Source organism: Aotus nancymaae, unplaced genomic scaffold, assembly GCF_030222135.1.
Source record: "Aotus nancymaae isolate 86718 unplaced genomic scaffold, 86718_ANA_hifiasm-v0.15.2.pri h1tg000053l, whole genome shotgun sequence".
Lineage (NCBI taxonomy): Eukaryota > Metazoa > Chordata > Mammalia > Primates > Aotidae > Aotus > Aotus nancymaae.
The window spans coordinates 23,600,184-23,609,600 of record NW_026988467.1 but is presented as its reverse complement, the minus strand read 5'-3'; the positions used below and the strand labels follow the sequence as shown (position 1 = coordinate 23,609,600).

General features: G+C 52.3%; 1 protein-coding gene across 1 annotated transcript; it reads right to left on the bottom strand.

The window, feature by feature from the left end:
* Positions 1 to 6,663: 6,663 nt before the first annotated feature.
* LOC105708388 (protein JTB-like) lies at positions 6,664 to 7,533 on the bottom strand. The gene has a single exon (XM_064363748.1). The coding sequence runs from the start codon at positions 7,507 to 7,509 to the stop codon at positions 7,069 to 7,071; it is 441 nt and encodes a 146-aa protein (XP_064219818.1). The 5' UTR covers positions 7,510 to 7,533; the 3' UTR covers positions 6,664 to 7,068.
* Positions 7,534 to 9,417: the final 1,884 nt, after the last annotated feature.

Below are 9,417 nucleotides of genomic sequence, written 5' to 3'. Positions count from 1 at the left end.
CCACCACGCCCAGCTAATTTTTTTTTTTTTTTTTTTTTTTTTTGTATTTTTAGTAGAGACAGGGTTTCACCATATTGGCCAGGCTGACAAAGGCCACCTTTCTTTTTTTCTTTTCTTTTTTTTTGAGATGGAGTTTGACTCTTGTTGCCCAGGCTGGAGTACAATGGCACGATCTTGGCTCACTGCAATCTCTGCCTCCCAGGTTCAAGCGATTCTCCTGCCTCAGCCTCCCGAGTAGCTGGGATTGCAGGTGCCCACCACCACACCCAGCTAATTTTTTGTATTTTCAGTAGAGACAGGGATTCACCATGTTGGCCAGGCTGGTCTTGAACTCCTGACCTCAGGTGATCTGCCCACCTCGGCCTCCCAGAGTGCTGGGATTACAGGCATGAGCCACTGCACCTGGCAAAGGCCACCATTCTAAGTGAATTCTAACCCTCCTGTCTTGGCCAAGCCCTGGGCTACGTCCCTTGACCACCCCAAGTGATGTGCCCACGCCCTCTCTGCCAGGGAGTAGGAAGAAGGGTCTGTGGTCCCCTCCAGCTTCTGGTAGTGGGAGATGGGGCCCAGATGTCCATCAAGACTCATGCAGTGGGGGCTCCTCTCCAAAGAGAAAGGGGCTTTGGATGGAATGGGAAGCCAGGAAGGGCTGTCCTTTGATAAGAAGAGGAGCTCGTCCTCAGGAGCGAGGCAGGAAGGAGAAAATGGGCAGAGGGCAGACAGAAAACAATGGAAGTCCACTCAGGGAGGAAGCCCAGGGCCCAGGATGCACACAGAAGCTGGAGGAAATGATGCCCTCTGAACCAAAAGCAAATCAAGGTTGGAAACATCCAGACCTCTCAACCCCAGGAGGCTCAAAGCCCCTTGACCTCACCCAACAACCTCTGCTGCACCCACCACAGGGACCCCTGCAGAGCACTAGTCCCTCTCAAACTCTAGCCAAATGTGGAGGGGATGCTTGACCCCTTCCCTTTGTAGCCCAGTGGAGAGAAGCCAGGCCTGGATATGCAAACAACATGTTAGCAATGGCCCAGGGACAACAAAAGGGAAATAAACACAGACGTGTACTTATATATTCCACGTGCATTTAACTGGTGCCAGCCAGATCCCAGGTACCACAGAGAATGAGCGCGCTGCCCTCATGGAGCTTGCACTCTAGTGGGGAAGACCCTGAAACAAGTCACACTGCAGTGAACAAGGCAACCACAGATGATCAGTGCTGGGCTGGTCACAACGAAGGTGAAGAGACGGAGGGTAACTAGGAAGCTCCCTTTAGAGGGAGCGGTCAGGGAAGGGCTCTCTGAGCCAAGTCTAGGAGGATGAGGAACCAGACACGCAGACTGGGAGGCAACTGTGGACTTCAAGTCCCTGAGGCAGGGACAAGTTTGTTGTGCTTGTAGAACAGAATAGGGGCCAGCTGAAGCTGGAACACAAGGAGCTGCGGGTGGGAGGGGAGATGAGGTTAAAGTCATCGGGAAAGAATCAGCATTTTATTCCAGCCAATGGGAAGCCACTAAGGACTGTCCTTTAGGCCGGGCACAGTGGCTCGCACCTGTAATCCCAGCACTTTGGGAGGCTGAGGCAGGTGGATCACGAAGTCAGGAGTTCAAGACCAGCCTGACCAACATGGTGAAACCTCGTCTCTACTAAAAACACAAAAACAAGCTGGGCATGGTGGCGCGCACCTGTAATCCCAGCTACTCAGAAGGCTGAGGCAGGAGAATTGCTTGAACCCGGGAGGTGGAGGTTGCGGTGAGCCAAGGCCACTGCACTTCAGCCTGGGCGACAGAGCAAGACAGTCTCTCAAAGAAAAAAAAAAAAAGACTAGCCTGGCAAACTTGGTGAAACACGGTCTTTACTAAAAATACAAAAACTAGCCAGGTGTGATGGCGGGCACCTGTAGTCCCAGCTACGCAGGAGGCTGAGTCAGGAGAATCACTTGAACTCAGGAGGCAGAGGTTGCAGTGAGCTGAGATTGCACCATTGCACTCTAGCCTGGGTGACAGAGAGAGACACCATCTCAAAAAAAAAAAAAAAAAAGGACTGCCCTTTGATAAGAGGAGGGACCCAACCTCAGATGCAAGTAAGGAAGAAGACGGGCACAGTGCAGGTGGGAATACAGATTCCGCCATGGAAAGGTGAGAGCGTCCCACAGCTGGGGCTCCTCTCTCCTCAATGCGGCATGAGGCCAGGTCATCACTGCACAGTGAGGGGAGGCGAGAGTGGCAGGAGATGTGTCGGTTGGGTCACATCAGGTTTCATTTCCTGCATAGAGCCACAACACAGCCCTGAGGACCCTGGGCCCTAATTGGTCCTCATAGTCCTCGGCACCTGGCAGTGTCCCTTGAGGGACAGAGGCACTTTGTTGACTGGCTGCTTCTCCTGTGTCACTGAAAAGGCACCAGTAACTGAAGCTTCAACCATGACAATCACAATGTCAGCTACAGCCACTATCCTAATCACAGATACCTCACAGCAACAGGCACAAGGGCAGGACAGGAAGCCCTCGAGGGTACCCGAACTTGGCAAGCCAACAGGACCCCAGCCCCTTCCTGGGCCCTGTGGAAGGCAACGGAGCTGTCCTGGGATAGGGCCGGGGTGTGCTGGAGCCAATTCTGCACATCTCTTCGCAACTTCACCTGTAGTGGCATCATGGGAGTAGCCTGAAATTGACCATGGTGGAGGGCTTTTGGTTACTCTTTCCAGCTAGCCGGTTTGCCAGAATCCATACCTCTGGACAGAGCCCTGAGGAGTTAGAGAAGCTGAGCCCCCGACAATCCAGCTGCCACTAGAAAGAGCTGGTGGTCGTACCACTTGCCTCTGTAAGTGCCAGAGCCTCAGGCAGGAACAGTGGAAGGAGATGGCCAGCCACGTCTATAGAGCCGTGGTGGCTGAGCTGTGAGGTGGGGAATGTGGGTAGAGATGGGGGCTCATCTGCCCTGAAAACCCCCCTCAGTGGTGAGCCAGAGAGCCTGGGCCTCAGCTCGGGGACATACCTTCACTCGGAGCCTCTGCTCTAGCCCAAGGCCTATGTCCTGTGGGCTCCAAGCCACCTGCCTGACTCACCCTCCTGGAGCAGGAATCCTGGGCCGGTTCTGTCCTAGGAGAAGCTCAGAGCTGCTTCTCCTTTTTCCCTGATCCCAGGATGGGCCCTGACCTTGGTCATAAACTGAGCCTGCGCCCAATGACAAAGATCTCCACCCAGGCCCAGACAGAGCCCCACCTGTTCTGGGCTAGGCCTCGTGGGGTCACTCACAGAAAATGCACTCACATTTATCTGATCCTGCCACAGGCCCCAGCTTAGCCCTAGACTGGAGGCAGAGCCTGGCCCTTGAGCCCAAACATGCCCAGACCAGGGCTGGCACAGCATCTCTCGCCTCTGTTGTCAGGGCTTGAGCCTCCTGCCTGGGAAGCAAAATAGTGAAAAACAAAATCAAGTTAAAACCCACTATCATCTCCTTGCTTTAGTGACACATCTCTGTCTTAGGAAATGAAGCCTAAAGGCAAAGTGTATTTTCAGAGGCACTAAATCTTCTCCCCTTCCCTGCTGGGTGCCCGCTTTGATTTGGAGGATTCTTGCTCTAAACCCTTCTTCCCACTGTACCCAAACACAGGCCCCAGTTGCTCAAGTAGGAAAGACAGGGAGCCGTGAAAGCCCCAGAAACTTCGTCTGAGACCCTAAGCAGTGGGGGCCAGAACCTTATCTGGCTTGTGAGCTTGGGCAAGACCCTCTCGGCCTCAGTTACCCCATCTGTATAATGGTTTAGGCTTCCAGCTCTGGTATTCAAAGTTGAGGATCCAGATGGAAATTTAAAGCCCCATGCTCAAGGGTTGGAATGGTATTCCTGGATAATCCAGGCCTGGAGACCCAGAAAGCTTCTCCTAAAACATGTATGGCATACCAGCTTCAGGTCCTGGAATGTCTTCTGAGCTCTGGCTCAGTGACTTGACCCCCTCTGTCCTAGTGACTTGGCCTCTCTGGCCCTCAGTTTTGCCATCTGTCAAATGGCAAGAACACCAAGTTTATGAGGATAAAACATGACGGTGGCAAGAAAAGTGTCCTGTAAACTGTAAAGTGCAGTCCTCCTGGGAGGGAAGGACAGTTGGTGTTAGGGGCTCATGTTTTGCCTTCCTGTAGATCTGCCTGGCCTCACTCTCACGAGTGGGAGACCTCCTCGGTCCTCCCCAGGAACCACGGCCCCTGCCCTGCCAAGACCAGCAATAGCCCTCCGTAACCTTCCTGCCTGGAGGGAGGTGGGGGCAGGGAACAGCCGGTCACTGTGGGCTCCCCACTGCAAGGGCCCAGCTCAGACTGAAGACAGAAGGAAGGAGCCAGCCAGGAGGAAGGGGGAGGGACGGAAAGTACTAGGGATTTACTGACCCAAGCAGGGACAGGGAAGGAGATGGGGCTAGCAGGGTGGGGGACGCCCATGCCCCGCCCCTTCAGAGGGCAAGTCCTGGGGCGGGGCGGGGCGGGGCGGGGCGGGGCCTCCCCCCCTCCCTCCCCCGCGGGGCCTCCCCCGCTCCCTCCCCCGCGGCCCATTCCGGGGCGGCTTCTCCCGTGGGAACTGCTGTCTCTGCAGCGGACGCCCAGCCACGTGGATTCCAGGAATCAGACTTGGCGGCTGTGGCAGGGCGGGCGCTTCCCTGGGCAGCGGTCGGGACAGGCCCGGGACAGGGCTGACCCTCACTGGGGTCTGGGGAGAGGGCGGCTCTGGGCGGAGGGGCACCCCTGGAACTGGACGCCCTGAGCTTCGCAGCACCTCAGATCTGCAGCCAGCGTCATCTTTTGCCAGCCTGCGGAGCAACAGCTGGGCACCATCTGGGAGCAAGTTAGAAATGCAGGCTCTCAGGTCCCGCCCTAGACTTGCTGACTCAGAATCTGCATTTTCCCAGGAGCCCAGGTGACTCCCGGGCACGTTCAAATTTGATAACTCCTTTTTCTACAAGAGTCGGCCTGAGTATTTACAGGTTTAAAAAGACAGAGGCCGGGCGCGTTGGCTCATGCCTGTAATTCCAGCACTTTGGAAGGCAGCGGAGGGCGGATCACTTGAGCCCAGGAGTTCAAGACCAGCCGGGGCAACACTTCGAGATCCAGTCTCAAAAAAAAAAAATTAGTCGGGTGTGGTAGCATGCGCCTGTAGTCCCAGCTACTGGTGAGGCTGAGGTGGGAGGATAGATTCAGCTCAGAGGGCAGAGGTTGCAATAACCCTTGATTGCCCCACTGTACTCTAGCCTGGGCAACAGAGCAAGGCTCTGTCTCAAAAAAATAAATAGGCTGGGCGCGGTGGCTCACGTCTGTGGTCCTAGCACTTTGGGAGGCCAAGGTGGGCAGATCACCTGAGGTCAGGAGTTTGAGACCAGCCTGGCCAACATGATGAAACCCCATCTCTACTAAAAATACAAAAATTAGCCGGATGTGGTAGCAGGCTTGTACTCCCAACTACTTGGGAGGCTAAGGCAGGAGAATCGCTTGAGCTCTGGAGGAAGAGGTTGCAGTGAGCCGAGATCATGCCGCTGCACTCCAACCTAGGCGACAAAGTGGAACTCTGTCTCAAAATAGATAAATAAAAATTAAAAATTTAGCCAGGCACCATGGCTCACACCTGTAATCCCAGCACTTTAGGAGTGGGATTTGGGCGGATCACCTGAGGTCAGGAGTTCGAGACCAGCCTGGCCAATATGGTGAAACCCCATCTCTACTAAAAGTACAAAAATTAGCCGGGTGGCACCTGTAATCCCAGCTATTCAGGAGGCTGAGGCAGGAGAATCGCTTGAACCTGGGAGGCAGCGATTGCAGTGAGCCAAGATGGAGACATTGCACTCCAGCCTGGGGGAGAAGAGGGAGACTTTGTCTCAAAAAAAAATTTTAATTTAACAAAAGAGAGAGATATTATATATTACTTTCATTTTATTTTCTTACTTTGAGTTAGGACTTTTTTTTTTCTTCAAAATCAGTAGTGTATAAGGCCAGGTGCGGTGGCTCACTTCTGTAATCCCAGGACTTTGGGAGGCCGAGGCAGGTGGATCACTTGAGGTCAGGAGTTTGAGACCAGCCTGACCAACATGATGAAACCCCATCTCTACTAAAAATACAAAATTAGCCAGGCGTGGTGGCACATGACTGTAATCCAGCTACTCAGGAGGCTGAGGCAGGAGAATCGCTTGAACCTGGGAGGCGGAGGTTTCAGTGAGCTGAGATCAAGCCATCGCACTTCAGCCTGGGCAACAAGATCGAAACACCATCTCAAAAAAAAAAAGAAAAAGGAATTGGAGCTTTGGCTGGGCACAGTGGCTCATGTCTTTAATCCCAGCACTTTGTGAGGCTGAGGTGAGTAGATCACTTGAGCCCAGGAGTTCAAGACCAGCCTGGCAACATGGCAAAACCCCATCTCTACAAAAAATACAAAAATTAGCCGAGTGTGGTGGCGAGCGCCTGTAGTCCTAGCTACTCAGGATGCCGACACGGGAGGATGGCTTGAGCCCTAGAGGTTGAGGCTGCAGTGAGACACGATCGTGCCGCTGCACTCCCCTACTGGCCCACGGAGTGAGACCATGTCTCAAAAATAATAATAATAATTTTAAAAAGTACACACACTTGAGAGGGGAGTGCGGGTATACTCAAGAAAGAGTCGCACAGGGGCTCTGAGGTTTCTTTTTTTTTTTTTTTATGTATCTGTGATTTTATTTCTTCTTTGGGGATAGAGTTGAGGGGAAATAAGTCTTGAGTGAGAAATAAATGTTTTAACTGAAATTGTATCCCAGAAGTTTGAAATAAATAGAAGAGGGGGAAAAACAAAGAGAAAGTGGTGGGGAAGACTTGGTAGATTGGGGCCTTAAGTAGCTGCCTCCTTTCCCTCTCTGCCCTCATGACTTCCTAATCCAAGTTACAGAAGGCAAGGAAACTATTTTATTCTTTTTATTCTGCTCATTAGTGATCTGGAAGAAGATGGGGAAAGGGGCTATCATCACAAGGCTTCAAAGAACCAAGAGTGCAAATCAGTCCATTTCACTTTCACTGTCTGAGATCGGGTCTCTTAAGACCCAGGATAAAAGGGTGTAATGTAGCTATATGGACTCGATCTGCTTCTGGACCTTTTCCAGAGCCTTTCTGTCCAGCTGTCGCTGACGACTGATGACAAGACAAGCGAAGATCGGGGCCACACACACAACAGCCCCTTCGAACTTCCAAAACAAGCGTTGTTCCATCAGAGCTGAGCGGCAGCTTTTGAACTCATTTCTCTTAGATGAGCTGCATGTGATTTTCTTCACATACCCTGTGGGACCACACTCAGGGGTGGTTTTAGCCTGGAAACTAGAGCATGGAGAGCACTCTTCTGACACCACAAACTCTTCCACCAGCCAGCATGGCAAATTTGAGGTGCTCGCTGACAGCTTCTCCTCCTGCACTGGAGCCTCTGCTTGGCAGAGCTTTAATGTGAAAGCACAGAGCAACCAGCAGAGGCGGCGGCCCTGGGGGAGGCCATGCCTCCCCGCGCCCGCAGGCATGGAGCGCCCAGTGTCGCACCTCCGCTTCCGCCCCCGACGTGGAGGATGGCCTTTGCGCGGGGCCGGTGTTCCCGGGCGCGTCGACTCGTCGCCCGCTGGGGCTTGTAGTCTTCCGTGGTCGGTGGCACCTCGTCCGCTGCTCACCGGTTTCTATTTTTATAGGTTTCTTTAACTAAGGGGTGGAATATTTATGAAAGTTACTGGAAAAAGGTGGAGATTTCTTGGAACTGTAGTGCCACCCATTTTTACACCAAATATGGGAACTATCATGATGCTGCTGGGTGTGTGGTTTTTAGCATGTTAATGAGGGTATAATGAGGTCCTAGGAGAAACCTAAGTCAAATTCAGCGCCATGCTGGGTCCAGTTGGTCTCGGCCAGCTTTGTCCATGCTCTGATTTTACAGGGTCTTATGAGCCCCTAGCTTCTGCAGCTATTTCAACAGCTTCCTTTTGCTAGTCATGTGAAACTGCTGCCTGGAATTTTCCATTCTTCTGCAACCACCCCGTATTAATCCTGTTTCACCTTCACTCATCCCATGAATATTTACTGAGCATACGCAGGTTTCCAGGTGCTGGATTACATAGAAAACAAAACAGACAAAATCCCTGCCCTCCTGGAGCTTCAGTTCCAGGGGCAGGAAATGGGGCATTAAATAGGTAAACATGCAGCATGGTAGATGGTGGTAGGTGCTGTGGAAATAGAGAAGAGGCTAGCAGGCATGGGGAGAGAGGGTGCCATTCTAATTGGATAGTCGGAGAAGGCCTCCCTGAGAACAGGACACACGGAGAAAATGACCTGGAGGAATTGAGGGAGCAGCCATGTGGAGATCAGAGGAGACCATGCCAGGCAGATGGAAGAGCAGTTGCAAGGCCTCGAGGTGGGAGCGTGCCTGGCATGGTTGAGGAATATCAGGGAGGCCAGTGTGGCTGCCCAAGATAAGGGAAGGGGTGTGGGAGGAAAGTGCGGCTTTTACTCCAAGTGAGAAGGAGGCATTAAAAAGACATGATCTGGGCCAGACATGGTGGCTCATGCCTGCAATCCCAGCACTTTGGGAGGCCGAGGCGGGTGGATCACCTGAGGTCGGGAGATCTCAGGTATCTCTACTAAAAATACAAAATTAGCCAGGTGTGGTAGTGCATGCCTATAAACCCAGCTACTTGGGAGGCTGAGACAGGAGAATCGCTTGAACCTGGGGGCAGAGGTTGCAAGGAGCTGAGATGGAGCCAGCGCACTCCAGCCTGGCAACACAGCCAGACTCCATCTCAAAAAAAAGAGGAAAACAAAAAGAGAAGAGGTTTGGGGTCAAGAGAGGCTTTTGGTTTCTTTTGGTTTCCCTCAACCCCACAAAAAAAGGTTGTGGGGTTTCTTTTTTTAATGCAAAAAATTATTATTATTATTATTATTATTTTGAGACAGAGTCTCACTCTGTCACCTAGGCTGGAATGCAGTGGTGTGATATCAGCTCACTGCAACCTCTGCCTCCTGGGTTCAAGCGATTCTCCTGCCTCAGCTTCCTGAGTAGCTAGGACTACAGGCGCCTGCCACCGTGCCTGGCTAATCTTTGTATTTTTTAGTAAAGATGAGGTTTCACCATGTTGGCCAGGCTGGTCTCCAACTTCTGACCTGTGATACACCCGTCTTGGCCTCCCAAAGTGGTGAGATTACAGGCATGAGCCACCGGGCCCAGCTTATTATTATTTATTTTACTTATTTATTTTTGAGATGGAGTCTTGCTCTGTTGCCCAGCCTGGAGTGCAGTTGCACAATCTCAGCTCACTGAAACCTCCGACTCCCAGGTTCAAGGGATTCTCCTGCCTCAGCGTCCTGAGTAGCTCCCATGACCAGGAAGAGTTAGGCACGCAGACACTTTGAAGGGTGAGGGGGAACTGAATTTATTGGGTGAAAAG